Source organism: Elephas maximus, chromosome 12 (genome assembly GCF_024166365.1).
Source record: "Elephas maximus indicus isolate mEleMax1 chromosome 12, mEleMax1 primary haplotype, whole genome shotgun sequence".
In the NCBI taxonomy this organism is placed as follows: Eukaryota; Metazoa; Chordata; class Mammalia; order Proboscidea; family Elephantidae; genus Elephas; species Elephas maximus.
The window spans coordinates 108,911,900-108,933,689 of NC_064830.1; the positions used below are offsets into that span (position 1 = coordinate 108,911,900).

General features: G+C 44.6%; 1 protein-coding gene across 5 annotated transcripts in view; it reads left to right on the top strand.

Annotated features, from left to right (window-relative positions):
- LOC126087355 (general transcription factor II-I repeat domain-containing protein 2B) overlaps nucleotides 1-15,133 on the top strand; it is a 75,556-nt gene extending 60,423 nt beyond the window's left edge. For 2 of the 5 annotated variants that reach the window (XM_049904771.1, XM_049904773.1), the window contains 5 exons: nucleotides 7,420-7,497; nucleotides 8,347-8,430; nucleotides 9,508-9,691; nucleotides 11,292-11,320; nucleotides 12,924-15,132. In XM_049904771.1, the coding sequence (XP_049760728.1) occupies nucleotides 7,420-7,497; nucleotides 8,347-8,430; nucleotides 9,508-9,691; nucleotides 11,292-11,320; nucleotides 12,924-14,530 (1,982 nt within the window). In that variant the 3' untranslated portion in view covers nucleotides 14,531-15,132. Of the gene's footprint in view, nucleotides 1-7,419; nucleotides 7,498-8,346; nucleotides 8,431-9,507; nucleotides 9,692-11,291; nucleotides 11,321-12,923 lie in introns of all 5 variants that reach the window. The other 3 variants (XM_049904775.1, XM_049904772.1, XM_049904774.1) reach the window with 3 other exon arrangements.
- Nucleotides 15,134-21,790: the final 6,657 nt, after the last annotated feature.

Below are 21,790 nucleotides of genomic sequence, written 5' to 3' on the forward strand. Positions count from 1 at the left end.
GTTTATCCTGGACTTGCGTGAATTTGCAGCCCGTTTAGTTAAAAGAATGTGCATTTTTCCTTTAGTCGTGACCCATTTAGTAATTTGCTAAAAATGCTTTTCTCTCTGCTGCTGGAATATGAGCTGATCCCTGGTGTCGTCCCATCACCAAGGGCCCCTTCCTAGGTTGAACCCAGTCCGATTTGCGCCGCCCAGTAAGACTGTTGAGGCAGCCTGGAGTCACACAAGCAAATCTGTTTTGCTACCAGCTAGCAGAAGGAGACAGTAAGGGCTAGAGCCTTCAGAGAGACTGTCTCTCCGATTTGCGTAAAAGCCAGGTATTTAAGGGTTTCAACAAGGAGGGGTCTTGATGTTTACTCATGAGGTTCTGGGGGGAAAGGGTGGAGATCTCTGAGGAGGGGTTGGGTTATGCAAATACAGGCACGCAGGCAGGGTTTCTTCAAGATGGAAGTCCTTTGGTTCCCCTTGACATAACTCGTCATGGGATGTGAGGCAGGTGCACTGGTTCCCTTTGTCACATCGCCACCTTTGGTGGGTACAGGAAGGACAAACAGCGGTCCCTCTTCCTTTGCACACACCCTGCACCTGTGGAGTCCTGCAAGATCTACATCAACAATTATTCACGACATCTTAGAACGGTTCAGTTCCTTCCGCCCCACAGGGCCTGTGTGTGTTCTGTTCTCATCTCCAGGAGGCGGGCTATGGCCACACCAGTTCCAGGAGGGCAGGTAGTTTTTTCCACTCTCTGTCCTGCTTGACTTTTTTCCCCCCAGCCCTGTGTGCAAGGGGAAGGGCAACCGGCCCTGCTTCAGCCTAGTCCTGTCTCATTCCTACTTGAGAAGTTCTTTTATATTTCATGTTTAAGAATGTTATGAGGTCTCAGAATTAATGTCATTATGTACTTAATTGTGTCTCAGTCACCTCTCCAGATTCAGTTTTGAATTATTAAAATATGAATTAAATACAGCATTGAGTAATTGTAATTTTATAATTTTTCCATCAGAAACATGATTTAATAAGCAGACGATAGTATATAAACTATAAAACTTAAGCTTTTAAAATAACTTTAACATTTATCTCCTAGAAGTTCTCTTTACTTTTTTTTTTTTTGCTTAGTAAGTTGTTTTTACTTAGAGATAATATTATCACTTGTCGTCACGTTGATTCTGACTCATGATGACCCTGTGTGCATCAGGGTGGAACTGTGCTCCATGGGGTTTTCACTGGCTGATTTTTCAGGAGTAGATCGCCAGGCCTTCTTCCAAAGAGCCTGTGGGTGGACTTGAACCTCCAACCTTCCGGTTAGCAGCTGAGAGCATTAACTGTTTACATCACCCAGGGCCTCCGTAGATACTACTCTGTGTGAAACCCTCACTGAATTCATCGTGCCATGACCTGGAGGAGTTTTGAGATTTAATGACTGTTTCTATCCTGATTGGGTTTCTCCATTATACTTCATTTATTTACGTTCTTAAAAACTGGTTTTATCAGGTTCATTGTTCTAGAAGGAAAACCTGTCTCGTCATTATTTATAACAGAAGAAGTGGGTGCAGTTTAAGTGCTCAGCGGTCAGAGTGGATCATGGTGACACGTTTGGAAAAACACGCACAGGGTGGTCATTGAAAAACACACTGTCAAAAGAGAAGTCAGAAACAAAACAGGAATTTAAAAACCATAATTTACAATAACATTTCAGTTTTGTTTAGAAAAATCATATAGATAGAAGAAAATACCAAAAAAGAAACTGTCAACAGTATTCGAATTATGTGTGATTTTAACTTTTTCCTTATATCATTCATTCCTTCCCCAATTCTCCGCAGCAAACACACGGGGTTCTCTAGTTGGTTGCCGTGGAGTCTGTTCCGACTCACGACAGCCCCGTGTGCGCAGAGCAGAACTGCTGCAGTGTTTTCAAGGCTGCCGCCTTTCAGAAGCAGGTCAGGAGACCTTCTTCCCAGGTGTCTGGTGGGTTCAAAACACCAACCTTCGAGCACTTAACTGTTCGCACTACCCAGGAACTCCTACTTAACTACTAAGAGACACAGTTCAGATTACTGGTTGGTCTGTGAGAGGGTGAACAAGCTCTCTGTGGTGTTTTAACCCCACAGCTGTGTGGGAAGTTGTGTGGCCATGCTGGCTGGGTCTTTGGGCTCTAGCAAGCTGCTTCCCCTCAAGGGATGATGTCACTCACCCACTGCCAGCAGGGCATGAATTTTCAGGTGAATTTTTCTGTTAGTCAGGATGGATTTCTGCTGTCTCATCTACACTTGAGAAGTTAATGGGGCCCGACTAGGTTTATGGACAAAACATGATATTTAGCTGGCCCAGTTTCAAATTATGTCATCATGAGGTGTCAACCTGGCATCTGGCACACTTGATGTTGGACACCGTTCTGAGCCACACTGTAGTACTTGAGATTATTTTCCCCCTAAAATTCCACAGAAGGAAGCCCTTAAAGTACTTTCAAAAATGTTTTTTATGGAGGTGAAATTCACATAACATAAAATTAACCATTTTAAAGTGAACCATTCAGTGGCATCTGATACATTCACAGTGTTGTGCAGCCTTCACCTCTGTCTAGTCCCAGAACATTTTCAGACCCCAAAAGGAAACCCAAACCCATTAAGCAACTGCCCATTCCGGTCCCCCTCTCCCCTCCCCTAACCCCTGACAAACAGCAGTCAGCTTTCTGTATGCGTTCACCTGCCCTGGTCATTCATATGTGACTTCTGTGTTTGGCTTCTTTCTCTCACCATGTTTCAGTGTTTTCAGGGTTCCCCTGTGTCATAGCATGTATCAGTGCTTCATTCCTTTTTACGGCCGAGTAGTAATCCCTTGTGTGCGTGGACCACGATTTGCTTACCAGTTCATCCGTTGATGGACATTTGGGTTGTTTCCTTAAAGTACTTTTAAGAATGTAAAGAGAACAGTCCCACGTTAGAATCGAAGTCCAGCACTAAATTTAAGTGGCCTCTGTATAGTGGTGTGTCATTTGGGGCATCCCAGTTGTGTAGGGAGTAAAGGCCCAATCATTCTTTTTTTTCTAGATAGCAGTTCTCTTAAAGAATTAGTCATAAATTATCTGCCACTAATACCTGCATCTAGCAAAGCACTAAAGCGTTGGGAGCTCCATCTGTGGGGTGTTTTGTCCTCCTTTGTCTTACAAGGATTATTGTGATGGCTCATATAGCAGCCAGATGGTGGTGGTGGTGTTAGGTGCCCTCAAGCCAGTTCTGACTCATAGCGACCCTATGTACAAAACACTGCCCGGTCCTGCACCATCCTCATAATCATTATGTTTGAGCCCATTGTTGCAGCCACTGTTACAGACCATCTTGTTGTGAGTCTTCCTCTATTTTGCTGACCCTCTACTTTACCAAGCATGATGTCCTTCTCCAGGGACTGGTCCCTTCTGACAACGTGTCCAAAATATGTGCATCATCTCACCATCCTTGCTTCTAATGAGCATTCTGGCTGTACTTCTTCCAAGACAACGGACTTGTTCATTCTTCTGGAGGTCCACGGTATATTTAGTATTCTTCACCAACACCATAATTCAAAGGCATCAATTCTTCAGTCTTCCTTATTCATTGTCCAGCTTTCATATGTATATGAGGCGATGGAGAACACCATGGCTTGGGTCAGGTGCACCTTAGTCCTTAAGGTGACATCTTTGGTTTTTAACATTTTAAAGAGGCCTTTTGCAGCAGATTTGCCCGATTCAGTGAGTCATTTGATTCTTGACTGCTGCTTCCATGGGTGTTGATAGTGAATCCAAGTAAAATTAAATCCTTGACAACTTCATTATTTTCTCCGTTCATGATGATGTTGCTTTTTGGTCCAGTTGTGAAGAAAGAAAGAAAAGAAGAAAATGGATGCCAGAAGAAACTCTGAACTTTGCTTTTGAATGTAGAGTAGCTAAAACGAAAGAGATGATGAAGTAAAAGAGCTGAACACAAGATGTCAAAGAGCAGCTTGAGAAGACAAAGTTAAAGTATTATAATGATTATAAAGTATTACAATGACATGTGCAAAGACCTGGAGATAGAAAACCAAAAGGGAGGAACACACTTGACATTTTTCAAGCTGAAAGAACTAAAGAAAAAATTCAAGCCTCAAGTTGCAATATTAAAGAATTCTACGGAGAAAATATTAAAGGATGCAGAAAGCATCAAAAGAAGTTGGAAGGAATACACAGAGTCATTGTACCAAAAAGAATTGGTCAACATTCAACCATTTCAGGAGGTAGCATATGATCAAGAGCTGATGCTACTGAAGGAAGAGCTCCAAGCTGCACTGAAGGCACTGGTGAAAAACAAAACTCCAGGAATTGATGGAACACCAACTGAGATGTTTCAACAAATGGTTGCAGGGCTGGAAGTGCTCACGCATCTATGCCAAGAAATTTGGAAGACAGCTACTTGGCCAACTGACTGGAAGAGATCTACATTTGTACCCATTCCAAAGAAAGGTGATCCAACAGAATGTGGAAATTATCAAACAATATCGTTAATGTCACACACAAATAAAATTTTGCTGAAAATCATTCAAAAGTGGTTGCAGCAGTACCTCGACAGGGAACTGCCAGAAATTCAAGCCGGATTCCGAAGAGGATGTAGAACAAGGGATATCATTGCTGATGTCAGATGGGTCATGGCTGAAAACAGAGAATACCAGAAAGATGTTTACCTGTATTTTATTGACTATGCAAAGGCATTCATCTGTGTGGATCATAACAAATTATGGATGACATTTCGAAGAATGGGAATTCCAGAACACTTGATTGTGTTCATGAAGAACCTGTACATAGAACAAGAGGCAGTTGTTTGAACAGAAGAAGGGGATACTGCGTAGTTTAAAGTCAGGAAAGGTGTGCATCAGGGTTGTATCCTTTCACCATACTTATTCAGTCTGTATGCTGAGCAAATAATTGGAGAAGTTGGACTATATGAAGAAGAACAAGGCATCAGGATTGGAGGAAGACTCATTAACAACCTGCGTTATGCAGATGACACAACCTTGCTTGCTGAAAGTGAAGAGGACTTGAAGCACTTTCTGATGACGATCAAAGACCACAGCCTTCAGTATGGATTACACCTCAACACAGAGAAAATGAAAATCCTCACAATGTCATTTGTTACTCATTCCTAAAAGGAATTTTTTACAAATTTTGTATTTTTAAATTTATATTTTAACTTACTGTTAACTTTTTTAAAATTGTTTTAACTTTTTCTATTGTGGTGAAAATACACATAACCAAACATACACCATTTCAACCCTTCCTACGAGCACGTTCAGTGACATTGATTACATTCTTCAAGTTGTGGAACCATTCTCGCTATCCTTTTTGAAATCATTCCACTACCATTAACATAAGCTCAATGGCCTCTAAATAAAAACTCCCTTTTGATGACCTGAATTTGGTTCTGGGTTTTCTGGAGGCTTAGCGCTATGAGTCGGAATCGACTCGACGGCACTGGGGCCTGGGTAACGATGTTACTGGTTGCCATTGAGTCAGCTCTGACTCATGGCAACCTCCTATGTGTTAGAGTAGAACTGTGCTCTGTAGGGTTTTCAAGGTGATTTTTCAGAAGTAGATCACTAGGCCTTTCTTCCAAGACACCTGTGGGTGGACTCGAACCACTAACCTTTAGGCTAGTAACCGAGCATGTTAACCATGTACAGCACCCGGGGACTTCGTTAGCAGTGTTTACTACCCTGAAATATTTCCCTTATTTTGAGGTGGTGATGGAACCCACAGTAGCTTCAGGAACCTCTCTATGCTGAGCCTGGCTATTAGAGTTAGACCTTCCAGGATTCATTAGATTTCTCAGAAAAGCAAGTAATTTTGAGATCAAGAGCAGCAGATATCTTCCAAACAGTTGTGTGTGTGAACTGTTTGAAGCAGCGTGAGGCCATGCAGAAAAACCTGAGGGCCTTTGTTGGTGATGTGGCGACTTGTGTCCCTGAGGTGTCAAAGAGCACGCCCAGATTTGTTCGTGTAGACTCTTGGTTCTGCAGACTAGTTTCTTCTTTGAGTCTTTGGTTTCCTTTTTTCTCTTTAGCTCTGGACAAGTAGAGACTGATAGTTTGTAGCTGATTTATTTTTTAAACATGGATTTACAATCTTTCTGCTGTACAAGCATTCTTCTGAGACCATCCTGACGAATTCAACAGATTTAGACCTGGAACAGTCATTTATGATCATGCCAAGCATCTCAGTTTTAGAGTGCCCTCACACAGCCATAACTAACTGACCTCTAAATAAACAATTTGCAATCTATTTCCTAATATGATCTCTTATCTCTTGCAAACATTTTCAAGACCCTTTCCTGGAAAATTCCTAAACGATCGTTATTACAGTCTTTGTTGTTACAGCCTGCTGAAAAAATAATTCCTTCTTTTTATCTAGTTAAACTATACCACTTCTCAGGACCCTCTGCAAATGCACGTAGAAGCCATGGCTCTGAGCTGCTTCTCCCAAAGTTGGCGAGAAGAAGAAAAGCAACTTAGAGTTTTTAAAACAAGATGGAGTTCAGCTTACACCTTGGGCTGAAGCGTCTCTTACACCAAGCACCTGGATTTTGGGGAGCTCTTACACAGAGGTCTTCGTCTTCATGTGCAGTCTCTCAAACCTTGAGTATTTATCGTTTACAGAACGTATGGATGGCGCTTTTAGACCCTCAGATTAGATAGATCTGTTAACATTTTCCACATTTAACTTACGTGACTATTGGGTTTATCCTTCGATCGGAAAACTGACCATATCAGCTTTCCTTTTGCAATTCAACCCTGCCTGAGCCTTTTTTGGCTGTTACTCTTAAATCATTTTTCATAGGATGTCTGCTTTTTAAATGTTCTCTAAGACATATTTAGGTCTCATTTCCCCTTTTTCTTTCCTTTAAACTGAGAATAACAAGGGAAATATACTTTTTAACGCACTCCTTTTTAAATCAGACTGATGGAAGTAGCCTCAGTCCACGTCCCCAGTTGCCTTTCAGTCGATTCCAACTTGTGGTGATCCCATGGGTGTTGGAGTAGAACCATCCTCCATAGGGTTTTTAGTGGCTGATTTTTTCAAAATTAGATCACCAGGCCTTTCTTCCAAGGCACCTCTGGGAGGACTTGAACCTCCAACCTTTCGATTTATAACGAAGCATGTTAACCAGTCACACCACCCGGGGACTCCAGTTGAAGTATTAGGGGCTAAGCAGTAAACTGGTGCCCTCTCCCCTCTGGCGTCACGTTAACTTGCCTGAGGCTGAACTGTCAGCTAACAGCCAACCACTTGGGATCCGCAGCCACGTGTTCTCTGAACTTGTACAAACTCAGCCTGGGTTTCTGCTCAAAGTAGCACCTTGACATTTTAGAATTCCGCCTCATTTTCTGTAAATTCTAAACTTCAAATTCTGTTTTAAGGAAACTCAAATTCATCTACTGTTACAAGTTCTGCAGCAGGTGTTGAGGATCTTAACATCGTTCAGGTGACAGTTCCAGGTATGAAGGCTTATCTGACTGTATCATGGTTTAGTTTTTATTGTCTTTTCAGTTTGTCTTAAGTCTTTTATGATGTGGGTTAGCCCCTTGGAGATGTTGTTTTTTGCTTAGTTTACCCTGACAACTAGGAGTATAAAATATGCTGCAGGTGGCCACACGATGAATATCTTGCCCGTAGCAGACAACGTGAATCAGACACGTTGCTTCTCCCAGCCTGGCCCAGCGTTACCTGGAAAATCCACCACAGGACAACTCCAAACACCAGTTGCCATAGAACTGGAACTGGCCTCAGGGAAGAGACTTACTTGCTTTAAGTAACCTTTTCCAGATATGTGCATGTAAAATATATCTGGAAAGATACGAAAGAATCCAAAGGCACGGTTCCTCCAGGGAAAGAAACTGACAGCTGGGATGGAGATCTAAGATACATTTTGTTTTCTACCCCTTGAGTTTTGAATCATGTGATTGCTTTAGTTATTCAGAATTAAATAGAATAAAAATTTAAAGTATTAAAAAATATTCCCTTCTGATCCTGGTACATCTTATTCTTTATATTTGTCTTATTGCACTGGCTAGGATCTCCAGGACAGGGTTGAAGGGGATGGTCAAAGTGGACATCGTTGTCTTGCATGATGTTGAAAATGCTCCCTAAAAGTAGTATGTAGCATTTTTACATATAATTTGGAAAATCTCTATTGTCTGTGATAGTTTCCATACGCAAATTTCCAAAATGCTTAGTTAGCACTAAGAGTAAAATGAATGATAAGCCAGGTGCTTACAGGCATTTCCTGCAACAACTTTCTTGGGGGAAAATGCATAACTACTTCTGGATTGTTTGTTTGTTTTTAGATAATGAGAAGGAAAGGTTATCAAGTGCTGAAAAGATTAAACAGCTGAGAGAACAAGTCAGTGAGCTCTTTAGCAGAAAATTTGGTAAGTTGTTATATTACTAGATAACCAGAATTTATGTGCCTGAAATACTTCTTTTAACCTGGGTACTTCGTCCTGTAAGAAATTGATCTTTCTTTGAAGGAGCTGCGATGAAACTCAGTCAACATGTATGTTCACTTTAGAGTTTTTACACGGAAACACTGACTCATTAGGATACTATAATAATACTAGCTGTCTGATTTATTGAGTTGTTACCACAGTCAAGGGTTGTTTTTAGTGCTTGACATGTGTTTAATCATTCAGTCCTCACAAAAACCTTCTCAGGTAGATACTGTGGTAATCTCTATTGAATGCATGGAGAAACTGAGCCGACTACCCGTTGCCAGTTTCAAAATCAGTAAAATTATATCCATGCATCATAGTACCGCTGGAAAATAAAGCAATCACAGCCACTCACCAGTGTTGTCAATTGGTTGGAATGATTTTAAGACCTTGACATTAAACACAAAGCACAGCTTGGCAAAAGTAAGTGACAAACCTGAGACCAGAGGAACTAGATAGTGCCCAGCTGCCACTCAAGACCGTTCTCTGACCAGGGTTACAGTAGAAGGTCCTGGATAGAATGGGAGAGAAATGTAGAGCAAAATTCAAATTCCTAAAAAAGGCCAGACCTGCTGGATTGATACAGACTAGAGAACCCCCGAGTATTGCCCTAAGATACCGTTTGAACTTGGCACTGAAGCTACTCCCAGCAGTCACCTTTCAGCCAAATAATAGATTGGCTTATAAAATAAACAGTATTATCCATGAGTAATGTATCCCCTAAACAATCAACTGTATGAGGCCAGAGGGTCAACATTTACACAAAAGCAAAGATAAGAAGGCAAGGAGGGGAGGGGAAGCCACATCACTGGAAACAGGACAGACAGACTGGAAATAATAAGAACGCTGACACATTGTGAAAATTGTAACCAATGTCACAGAATAATTTGTATAAAATTTGTTAAATGGGAACCTAATTTGCTATGTAATTTCACCTAAAACACAATAAAATATTATTAAAGAAAAAAAAAGTAAATGGCAAAGTCAACTCATTTTACATGGCTTGTCTTATCGCAGGTGAGGCAATTGGAGTAAATTTCCCTGTGAAAGTTCCCTACAGGAAAATCACATTCAACCCTGGATGCGTGGTGGTCGACGGCATGCCCGCGGGGGTGGCATTCAAAGCCCCCGGCTACCTGGAAATCAGCTCCATGAGGAGGATCTTGGATGCTGCCGAGTGTATCAAGTTCACAGTCGTCCGGTGAGTGAGTGTTCCCTGCTCATCCGAGAACACATCTGGAGTTCGGGAGGCTAAGTTACCTTCCCAGCAGGCACGTGCAGGGAAGGGTTTGCAGTACAATGCAGTCAACAGGTGAAACACAGGCGCTTGTTTACTTATTGGAAGTTTTTGTTCACATTATTAAGGCTGTTACTAGATTCTGTACGTAAGGAAAAGATGTTCTTAGTTTGTTTCACACTGACAGAAAGGGACTAGATAAATCACTTGAAAAGTTACATTTCTGTCAATCCCTGTAGACACGACTTTGAACTTGAACTGTGGTTGTTAACCTCTTCAGCAGCTTGGTCCTCCCCAGAATCCTTTGCGCTCTAACTCCTACCAAGCCCATTTTACCAGTCTAAATTCTGAACAAACAGACCTCCATGTTTTCTCAGATTCCTCTCTTTTTTAAAGAACAAGGGAAAAAAGAAAGTGTAAACCGGCTTCTTTGTAAATCCCTGCGGCCTAGACCCCGCCCTAACCTGGTCGGCCCTTGATGCTTTAAGCAGCCTTTTGTTCATTCACAGATCACCCCTTTCTCTTTTCTCACAGTAGCCATTTCTACCATTCCCCCCACTCCTCGTGCCTGGGGCGCCCTCTCCCCACTTTCAGCACACGATCTTGCTTCCCCGTTGCAGGCGGCTGGGGCCACCCGTGCGAACACCTCAGCAGTGGCCACGGCTCAGTGTTTGTTTCTGCACCCACTCTCTTGGGTCAGACCTCAAGCCTTTGCCTAACAGTCGATGGAGTCCGCGTTCACCTCCAGGCTCAGCCCACTTCTGCCAGCAGGGGGAGCTCTGAAGCACACCTCAGACAAGCCTGCCACCCAGCCACCCACATCCACTAGCTGAGGTCGCTGCATTTGTCTGCTGCTCACGCCCTGTAGGACTGGCACTCAGAAATCTACCATCTCACTCCTAACCCCCTTCTAGCCCTACCTAAGTACAAGCTCAAACGGCATCCCTCCATGAGATGTTTGTACTAATAATAATTACAGTTGCCAACCCCCACATGGCATTGGGAGTCCTGGTGGCGCAGTGGTTAAGCACTCAGGATGCTAACCAAAAGGTCAGCTGTTCGAATCCACCAGCTGCTCCTTGGAAACCCTGAGGGGCAGTTGTACTCTGTCCTATAGGGTCGTGTTCACTGTGTGCCAACCTGCTGGGAGAATTTTCTCATATAACCTTTTACTGCCTCCCCTCAGCAACCCTGAGAGTTAGGTATTGTTATAATCCCACTTTACATGAGGAAACTGAGGCAGAGAACAATCGAGCCACTTGCCCGAGGTCACGGGGCTGTTAAGTGGCAGCACTGGGATTTGTGCCCCAGAGGCTGGCCCTGGGGTCCATGCACTTCCTGCTGGGCCAGACTGCCCCTCAGCTGCGTTTTGTCACATTCTGCCTCTGGGAGTTGTGTGTGTCCTCTTCTGTTTCTCGGTGGTGGTGGTCAGCCGGTATCAGTTTGATCTCCCACTGCACCTAGCATAGAGTTGACACTCAGCAGAAGTCTGTTGACTAGAGCTAAATGGACAACAGAGGGCGGATGAACTTTGTTGCATTCAACAATATCTCTTTCTCTCCAGACCGCTTCCAGGAATTGAGCTGAGTACTGGTAAGTACTTGGTGTGGTAAGAAGAACGTTTAGCACCCTGGTGCTGGGTGAAGTATCTCAGTGGGCCCTCACCACAGGGTCCTTGCTCCCAGAGCCCTCGGCCTTAGTGCAGGCATTCTGCTCTTGACACGCACTTCACTTTTCCCCGCGTGTCATAGGACTCTCTAATTCTCTTGCTTACATGTTACTAACAAGGCGTTTTGTTTTCCTGTACAGCAGTTTGGTGTCGCTTGCGTGCATGTCACACAGTCTTACTCCACAGTTCATTGTGGCAGGTGCCCCTGTGGCCACAGCACGGCCGCACTCATGGTCACAATAATGAATCCTGCTTGCTGGCTGGTAAATAGTGCCAGCCGGGCCACCCCTGCCCTACCTCAGGCCCCCCGGCCTCCCCATACTTCTGAACCAAAAGGTAGTGTCTGGCACAGCCAGGGCCCAGAGCCCCCGTCCAGTGCTGAGGCTGACATCTGTTCTGATGGGCAGTGCCCAAGCCATTCTGCTTGTTGAAGGTTTTTACTACTCCCCTGGAATCCCTGCAAGTCCGTCAGAATCCTGTGAGGCTGAGGCTGAGGGGGCGGGTGAGGGTAGGGGCGGGCTGAAGGGTTTGAGTCACTAGGGAGCCTCCTCAATGACAGCTTGAAACCTGAAGTGTTTAGTTTTTTGGGTTTTTTTAATGCTAAATTATTATTATATCTAAATTCGTCTGCCTGGTTCTTGAATGACTTTTTACATTTTTAATAGTTTTATTGCAGTATAACTTATGTCCTGTGAAATTTACTTGTATTGAGTGATTTTTAGTAGTGCTTTTTAGTAAATTTACAGAGTTGGGCAATGATTACCACATTCTAATTTTAAAACATTTCCATTACCCCAAAAAGATTCCTCCCACCCATTTTCAGTCACTTCCCATTCCTGCCCTCAGCCCCAGACAACCACTGCCTTTCTGTCTCGCTAGATTTTGCCGGCATTTTCTTAAAGTGCATTTCTGTCCCTGTGACCGGTTGAAGCACAGCTACATGCATTGTGGCCGGGTCCTTTAAAACTTAGCCCACGGCAGTGTTCACTCACACACGTTTGTCTGCATAGATGCTGTGCCGTTCTCTGGCGCTGGTGCCTGTTGAGACTCCCAACAAGTAAACCATAAGCCTTCTGTGCTTGTCCATCTCCATTATTTCCACGTTGTCTTGAGAATCAAATGAGAAAAGATATGTTAAAAATGTGGATCTACAACACTGTCACACCATTCCTGTTTAAGCCAGATGTGGCAGTCACCTCCTGAACCTCACCCATAATGTCTGTTGTTTGGCTCATATATCTTTTCAAAATGGAAATCGTGACCAACATTGAAAAGCAAGGCACGTTTTCATAAAAACCCAGATTTCCAGTTTTCCTTTAGAAATGTCACGAGCTGGCCGCAGCGGGTCCATGGTCCCTTGTGGCTGCATCTGCATCTGCATCTCTCGGCAGTGGCTGTCCTCAGTCACCAGCCACCCTGCCCAGCTGCTCTGCCCCTCCCGGTTACTGCATGCTGTGCTCTTGTTTTTCTAGTAGCAGAGTTAAGAGAAAAGTGACCTATTTCTTGTCCCCATGTCTCTATCAAAAGTTGGAAAACGAAAGATAGACCAAGAGGGCCGTGTATTTCAGGAGAAGTGGGAGAGAGCGTACTTCTTCGTGGACGTGCACAATATTCCCATATGTTTGATATGCAAACAGAGCATGTCTGTGTCAAAAGAGTACAACCTAAGACGCCACTACCAGACCAACCACAGCAAGCACTTCGACCAGTATACCGAAAAGACGCGGGACGAGAAGCTTCGCGAGCTGAAAAAGGGACTCACGGAGTGTCTCTTCGGGTCAACAGAAATCGTGTGTCCTGAGAAAAGCCAGGTGTTTGCAGATGTGAGCCCAGCAGAAAACATGGTCGTGCAGCCTGTAGAAGATGTGGCTGGGAACTTATGGGAGAAGTTACGGGAGAAAATCAGATCGTTTGTGGCATATTCTCTTGCGATCGATGAAATCACAGATACAAACAATACCACTCAGTTGGCCATCTTCATTCGTGGTGTTGATGAGAATTTTGATGTCTCTGAAGAACTTTTGGATACAGTGCCCATGACAGGTACAAAATCTGGAAATGAGATATTTTTACGTGTTGAGAAAAGTCTTAAAAAGTTTAATATCAACTGGTCAAAATTAGTAAGTGTGGCCTCAACGGGCACTCCCGCGATGGTCAATGTAAATGATGGACTTGTTACAAAGCTGAAATCCAAGGTGGCCATGTTGTGCAAGGGCTCCAGTCTTAAGTCTGTCTGTTGCATTATTCACCAGGAATCACTTTGTGCTCAGAAGTTAAAGATGGACCATGTCATGGACGTGGTGGTTAGCTCAGTGAACTGGATATGCTCCCGTGGACTGAACCACAGAGAGTTCACGACGTTGCTTTATGAACTGGACAACCAATATGGCAGCCTTTTGTACCACACAGAGATAAAGTGGCTGAGTCGCGGGTTGGTGCTGAAGAGATTTTTTGAATCATTGAAAGAAATTGAGTCATTCATGTTATCTAAAGGAAAACCCGTGCCTCAGCTGAGCTCTAAAGATTGGATCAAAGACTTGGCTTTCTTGGTTGACATGACAATGCACCTCAACACTTTGAACATATCTCTACAAGGGCACTCACAAGTAGTCACACAAATGTATGACTTGATTCGGGCATTCGTCGCAAAGTTGTGCCTTTGGGAAACTCACTTGGCCAGAAATAACTTGGCCCACTTTCCCACCCTGAAGTCCGTTTCCAGAGATGAGAGCGACGGCTTGAACTACATCCCCAAAATTGCAGGATTAAAGACTGAGTTCCAGAACAGGTTGTCTGACTTCAAGCTCTATGAAAGCGAGCTGACCCTCTTCAGCTCTCCGTTCTCCGTGAAGATCGACAGCGTGCACGAGGAGCTTCAGATGGAGATTATCGATCTGCAATGCAACAAGATACTGAAAACGAAGTACGACAAGTTCGGGATACCCGAATTCTACAAATACCTCTGGAGTAGCTACCCGAAATACAAGCACCACTGTGCCAAGATTCTGTCCATGTTCGGGAGCACCTACATTTGTGAACAGCTGTTTTCTATCATGAAACTGAGTAAAACTAAGTATCACTCCCAACTAAAGGATTCACAGTGGGACTCTGTCCTGCACATCTCAACGTCATGAAGAGACTTGGACTGGAAGCCTCTAGTCCCAAGGGATTGTGAGGTGAGAAAATGAGTAAATATTTCTGGTTTTCAGCATTTTCCCTTTTGAATTAGAAATATCATATGCAGTATCATACCTGTTTGTATGACATTTTACGCTTCACCATAGTTCAGTAAAAACAAAGTTTTATTGTGTTTCTCATAATTGGTGTTTCTTATGCCTGCCTGTTTCCTTCGTTTACATTACCTGCTGACACTGGAGTTGGCATCTTGAAGTTAAAATCCATCAGCAGAGAAGTAGAGACAGCGTGTGTCTTCATTTAGGGGTACATAGGTACACAGATTTATTACCCCCGTTTGCATGCTAGACCTGCTGCAACATCACATTCTCCCACGTGGTCTCACATGTTTCCAAGTTCAAGCCTAAGGAGAACCAGTTGGAGATGTACCCACATGCTATAGTATTTCTGTATCATCTGTCTCTTCCTCCACACAAACCCAGAAAGGTCCAGCTTAAAATAGAAAACCCGAAAACAACATAGACTATAAAAGACAAAGCAAATTGAGGTTGTCTTTTTTTTTTTAATGTTTTATTTTGAAATAATTTCAAATTTACAGAAAAATTGCAAAAATAGAAGGAACTTTATATCCCTTTACCCAGATTTTTATAGTTAACATTTTACTCCTACGCTTTATTATTTGTTCACTGTCTCGCTCTTCTCTTTCTCATAGACGGACGGACGGACAGACGGATGGATATAAAAGCACATACATGGATATAAAAGCACCTACAGACATAGATATAGATACATGTATGTACAAACAAGCCAAACCCATTGCTGTCAAGTCGATTCTGACTCGTAGTGACCCCATGTTTACAGAGTAGAACTGCCCTGTGGGGTTTTCTTGGTTCGAGTCTTTACAGAAGCAGATTGCCAGGTCTTTCTTCCACAACACCACCGGGTGAGTTTGAACCACTAGCGTTGACATTAGTAGTCCAGCACAAACCTCTTGTTCCACATGGAGGCCTGTATGCATATATGTTGTTGTTAGGTACCATCAAGTTTATTTTCTACTCAGAGTGGCCCCATGTGACAGAGTAGAACAGCCCCATAGGGTTTTCAGTGCTGTAATCTTCTCGGGAGCAAATTGCCGATTTTTCTCCTGCGAACCTGCCAGGTGGATTCGAACTGCCAAATTATGGGTTAGCAACCAAGCAGTTAACCACTGCACCACCAGCCTCCTTCATATACATATATACATGTACCTATGAGTCTATAGTGACTGTATGAATGAATGCCTGTGAGTGTCTGTAATGTGTGTAAATACACAGGCAAAGGTTTGTTCTGAACCATCTTTACTTTTGATAGCTCGGGGGGTGTTTCCTGAGGAGCATTGTTTACACAGCCGTGGCTCAGGTATCAACGTCGGTGACTCCCACACTGATGCAACACTCTTAGCTAACCAACCGCCCCATGCCAGTTTGGTTGGTTGACCCAATAACGTCCGCTGCAGCATTTTCCTTTGTGGTGGTGGTGTTAGGTGCCATCGAGTCAGTTCCGACTCACAGTGACCCTATGCCCAACAGAACAAAACACTGCCCTGTCCCGCTCCATCCTTACAGTTGTTATGCTTGAGCCCATTGTTGCAGCCACTGTGTCAGTCCACCTCGTTGAGGGTCTTCCCCTTTTCTGCTGACCCTGTACTCTGCCAAGCATGATGTCCTTCTCCAGGGACTGATCCCTCCTGACAACGTGTCCAAAGTATGTATGATGCGGTCTCGCCATTCTCGCTTCTAAGGAGCATTCTGGTTGTACTTCTTCCAAGACAGATTTGTTCTGTTCATTCTTTTGGCAGTCCATGGTATATTCAATATTCTTCGCCAGCACCACAAGTCAAAGGTGTCAGTTCTTCGGTGTTCGTTATTCATTGTCCAGCTTTCACATGCATATGATGTGATTGAAAATACCATGGCTTGGGTCAGGTGCTCCATAGTCTTCAAGGTGACATCTTTGCTTTTCAACACTTTAAAGCTGTCCTTTGCAGCAGATTTACCCAATGCAGTGTATCTTTTGATTTCTTGACTGCTGCTTCCATGGCTGTTGATTGTGGATCCAAGTAAAATGAAATCCTTGACAACTTCAGTCTTTTCTCCGTTTATCATGATTTTGCTCATTGGTCCAGTTATGAAGATTTTTGTTTTCTTTATGTTGAGGTGTAATCCATACTGAAGGCTGTGGTCTTTGATCTTCATTAGTAAGTGCTTCAAGTCCTCTGAACTTTCAGCAAGCACGGATGTGTCATCTGCATAATGCAGGTTGTTAATGAGTCTTCCTCCAATCCTGATGCCCAGCTTCTCATATAGTCCAGCTTCTCGGATTCTTTGCCCAGCATAGAGACTGGGTAGGTATGGTGAAAGAATACAACCTTGATGCCTATCTTTCCTGACTTTAAACCAATCAGTATCCCCTTGTTCTGTCCAAACAACTGCCTCTTGATCTATGTAAAGGTTCCTCATGAGCACAATTAAGTGTTCTGGAATTTTTGTTCTTTGCAATGTTATCCATAATTTCTTATGATCCACACAGTCGAATGCCTTTGCATAGTCAATAAAACACAGGTAAACATCTTCTGGTATTCTCTGCTTTCAGCCAGGATCCATCTGACATCACCAATGATATCCCTGGTTCCACGTCCTCTTCTGAAACCGGCCTGAATTTCTGGCAGTTCCCTGTCAATATACTGCTGCAGCCGTTTTTGAATGATCTTCAGCAAAATTTTGCTTGCATGTGATATTAATGGTATTGTTCTATAATTTCCACATTCAGTGGGATCACCTTTCTTGGGAATAGGCATAAATACGGATCTCTTCCAGTCAGTTGGCCAGGAAGCTGTCTTCCATATTTCTTAGCATAGACGAGTGAGCACCTCCAGTGCTGCATCTGTTTGTTGAAACATCTCAATTGATATTCCATCAATTCCTGTTTTTTCGCCAGTGCCTTCAGAGCAGCTTGGACTTCTTCCTTCAGTACCATCGGTTCCTGACCATATGCCACCTCTTGAAATGGTTGAACATCGACTAATTCTTTTTGGTATAATGACTCTGTGTATTCCTTCCATCTTCTTTTGATGCTTCCTACATTGTTTAATATTTTCCCCATAGAATCTTTCACTATTACAACTAGAGGCTTGAATTTTTTCTTCAGTTCTTTTGGCTTGAGAAACGCCGAGAGTGTTCTTCTCTTTTGGTTTTCCATCTCCCGCTCTTTGCACATGTCATTATAATACTTCGTCTTCTCGAGCCGCCCTTGGAAATCTTCTCTTCAGTTCTTTTACTTCATCAATTCTTCCTTTCGCTTTAGCTGCTTGATGTTCGAGAGCAAGTTTCAGAGTCCTCTCTGACATCTATCTTGGTCTTTTGTTTCCTGTCTTTTCAATGACCTCCTGGTTTCTTCATGTATGATGTCCTTGATGTCATTCCACAACTTGTCTGGTCTGCGGTCACTAGTGTTCAATGCGTCAAATCTATTTTTGAAATGGTCTCTAAATTCAGGTGGGATATACTCAAGGTCATATTTTGGCTCTGGTGGACTTGCTCTGATTTTCTTCAGTTTCAGCTTAAACTTGCATATGAGCAATTGATGGTGTGTTCCACAATCAGCCCCTGGCCTTGTTCTGACTGATGATATTGAGCTTTTCCATTGTCTCTTTCCACAGATGTAGTCAATTTGATTTCTGTGTGTTCCATCTGGCGAGGTTTATGTGTATAGTCGCCGTTTATGTTGGTGAAAGAAGGTATTTGCCATGAAGAAGTCGTTGGTCTTACAAAATTCTATCATTCCATCTCCAGCATTGTTTCTGTTACCAAGGCCATATTTTCCAACTACTGGTCCTCCTTCTTTGTTTCCAACTTTCGCATTCCAATCACCAGTAATTATCAATGCCTCTTGATTGCCTGTTCGATCAATTTCAGACTGTAGCAGCTGATAAAAATCTTCTATTTCTTCATCTTTGGCCCTAGTGGTTGGTACGTAAATTTGAATAATGGTCATATTAACTGGTCTTCCTTGTATGTGTATGGATATATCCTATCACTGACAGCATTGTACTTCAGGACAGATCTTGAAATGTTCTTTTTGATAATGAGTGCAACACCATTCCTCTTCAAGTTGTCATTCCCAGCATAGTAGACTATATGATTGTCTGATTCAAAATGGCCAATACCAGTCCATTTCAGCTCACTAATGCCTAGGATATCAATGTTTATGCACTCCATTTCATTTTTGACGATTTCCAATTTTCCTAAATTCATACTTCGTACATTCCAGGTTCCGATTATTAATGGGTGATTGCAGCTGTTTCTTCTCATTTTGAGTCGTGCCACATCAGCAAATGAAGGTCCCAAAAGCTCTACTCCATCTACATCAAGGTCGACTCTACTTTGAGGAGGCAGCTCTTCCCCAGTCGTCTTTTGAGTGCCTTCCAACCTGGGGGGCTCATCTTCCAGGACTATATCAGACAATGTTCCGCTGCTATTCATAAGGTTTTCGCTGGCTGATGCTTTTCAGAAGTAGACTGCCGGGTCCTTCTTCCTAGTCTGTCTTAGTCTGGAAGCTTAGCTGAGCCCTGTCCTCCATGGGTGACCCTGCTGGTATCCGAATACCGGTGGCATAGCTTCCAGCATCACAGCAACACACAAGCCCCCACAGTACGACACACTGATAGACACGTGGGGGTTTTCCCTTGTAGGGTTGTCTTTTGAAGGTACACATACATTTGTGCTCCTAATCTCAAACGATTGTGAGCAGGATGGCACAGGACCAGCCAGTGTTTCGTTCTGTTGTCCATAGCGTCACCGTGAGTTGGAACCAACTCGACAGCACCCTAACAGCAATCTCAAAGAGTCACTGGAATTGGTGATGCAAACTTGTGCATACTTTTCAAGTGGGGGGCATTGAGCTGCCTGGGGTGGAGAAAGGCTGGGAAGCCCACCCCAGTGACCACTCCCTAGGAAGCAGCTGCAGTAGGGAGAGACCAGGCTCTAGCTGTCGGCATCTGCACAAGGACCCAGCCCCAGGTGGGTCTCAGCCATCTGCAGACAGAGGGAAAGCACCTGGTCCTTTGCAGCTCCTGTCCTGGGAGGTTTACTGCAGGCTAACTCCAACGCTCATTTCTGGGGCAGGAAGCCCAGATGGACTGATTTATCATGGAGATTGGTAGAGAGGAACAGCCCCTGGTGTGTCTGCGCAAATGTGGACAGGCGGCTGAGGCTCAGAGTGGCTAAGTGGTCTGTCCAAGGTCGCACAGCCAGTAAAGAAGTCAGGATCCAAACTGAATGTGTGTGACTCCAAAGGCCACGTTCTTTGTTTGCTAAGTGGTCCCCGTGCCAGACGTGGAGGCCAAGCAGGCATTTGTTGTCCAGACTCAGCTTGTCTGTCACCAGTGGGGCTCCATGGTGGTTAGCACAGCCGATGACAGCTGCCTTCTGTTGATAGGACCATCCCTAGGTCTGCTCTCCTTTGAGTCAACCCCTAAGGCCGCACATTCCTCCCTGGCCTGGAACATGTGTTGGGACCAGGACGGTTTGGGGTGGGGTGGCCACTGACCGGCTAGCTCTGTTACTCATCACTCATAGACTGAGCTGAGACTGTGGGAAATGACTGAATGAGGGGTGGTTTTCCTAGTTGTCGTGATGGGGTGTCTGCAAAGGGAGCACCCAGGGGTGGCATGGAGGAGTGGTGTGGAGGGGCCCAGGCTGGAGCTGGGGGCTGAATTTGGTGGGTTCCCGGCAGGGCCCCAGGGTGGGAGGGTGCGTGGCATCTGTCCCAGGGACCTGTCTTCCCATCCCTGGGCAGGCAATTCTACACACACTCCCTCCTCAGGACCCCTCAGCAGGGTGCGAGCTGTGTGGGGTCAGGATAATGTAATGGGCCCAGAAAGAAAAAGCTGGGTTCACCCCCCGGCTCTGCCACCTGCTTGTTGTGTTACCTTCAGCAAATCACCTGATTTTCTGCGTCTTGGTTTCTCCATAAAATACTTACAGGGCTGCTCAGAACTAGAGATGACGGAAAGAGCCCAGCGCTACCCTGGCCTCAAGGACAGACAGGGCAGCCCTTACTCAGGCACAGACTCAGGGCAGTACCCTTCCTCTGTCCCCTCACCCCCTTCATATTCTCCCACGTGCTTCCCTGCAGGACCTGAAATGCAGAGAAAGCACGGAAAAACACCTGTGGGGCAGTTCTACTCTGTCCTATAGGGTTGCTATGAGTCTGAATGGACTCGACAGCACCTAATGACAACAACGTACTGTATTTAATAAAAAGGTTAAAATTGCAACTGAACAAGCAAAGGGGTGGGTGGTTTGTGTTCAGATTTCCAGCAACCAAACCAGTTGCAATTGAGAGGGCTCCAGCTCGCGGCGACCCCACGTGTCAGAGTGCTCCGTACAGCCTTCAGCGTGTGTCAGAGTGCTCCGTACGGCCTTCAGCGTGTGTCAGAGTGCTCCATACGGCCTTCAGGGGCTGATTTTTGAAAAGGGGAACACCAGGCACTTCTTTTGAGGTGCTTGTGGATGGATTCAGTCTGCCAGCCTTTTGGTTAGCAGCCAAGCACCTAAACATTTGCACCACCCAGGAATTCCTTGCCAGCAAAGGTTTGCAAAAATGCTGAAACAGTGGAGAAATCCTGAAGTTTTCTCAAGGCCTCTCTCAGTCCTTTGATGTCCAGTCGCTCTCTTGGAAAGCGTCTGCCGTCCTTGTCATTTTTCTCATCTAAGGGGACCAGCCCCTTGCCCATCCTCACTCGGGGCACCACGGCCGTCTGGACAAGCGGCACCTTCTGTGCCCTCACTTGGCATGGCAGTGGCCTTGCCTTTTGGTGCAGACCCACCCGCAAAGGCTTGGAGACCAGTGAGGGTCTGTGCAGCAGTGACTTATTAGCTTTCCGGTACGACGTCCTAACTGCGGCAGGGTCTCTGAATAACCAGAGCCCCATATCCCCCTAAAAACGATCAATGTTTTTGTCCCAGCGACACACAAAATCTCACACACCCGCCCTGACCGGCCGCCCCCCACCGTGTCCACCCTCCTCTACTCTTCCGCACTGAGGGCCAGCGCGGGGTCTGGAGTTCCTCTTTGCACTTGGCCTTGTGCAAACCTGTTCTTGGCCAAGACCAGGGCAGCGTGCAACCGGCTGCGGCCTGGACCTCCGCTCTTGCAACTTCCTCCAGCAGAGCTCAAAGCACCCAGTGCCGATTCTAGAAACACCCCCAAAGGCAGAG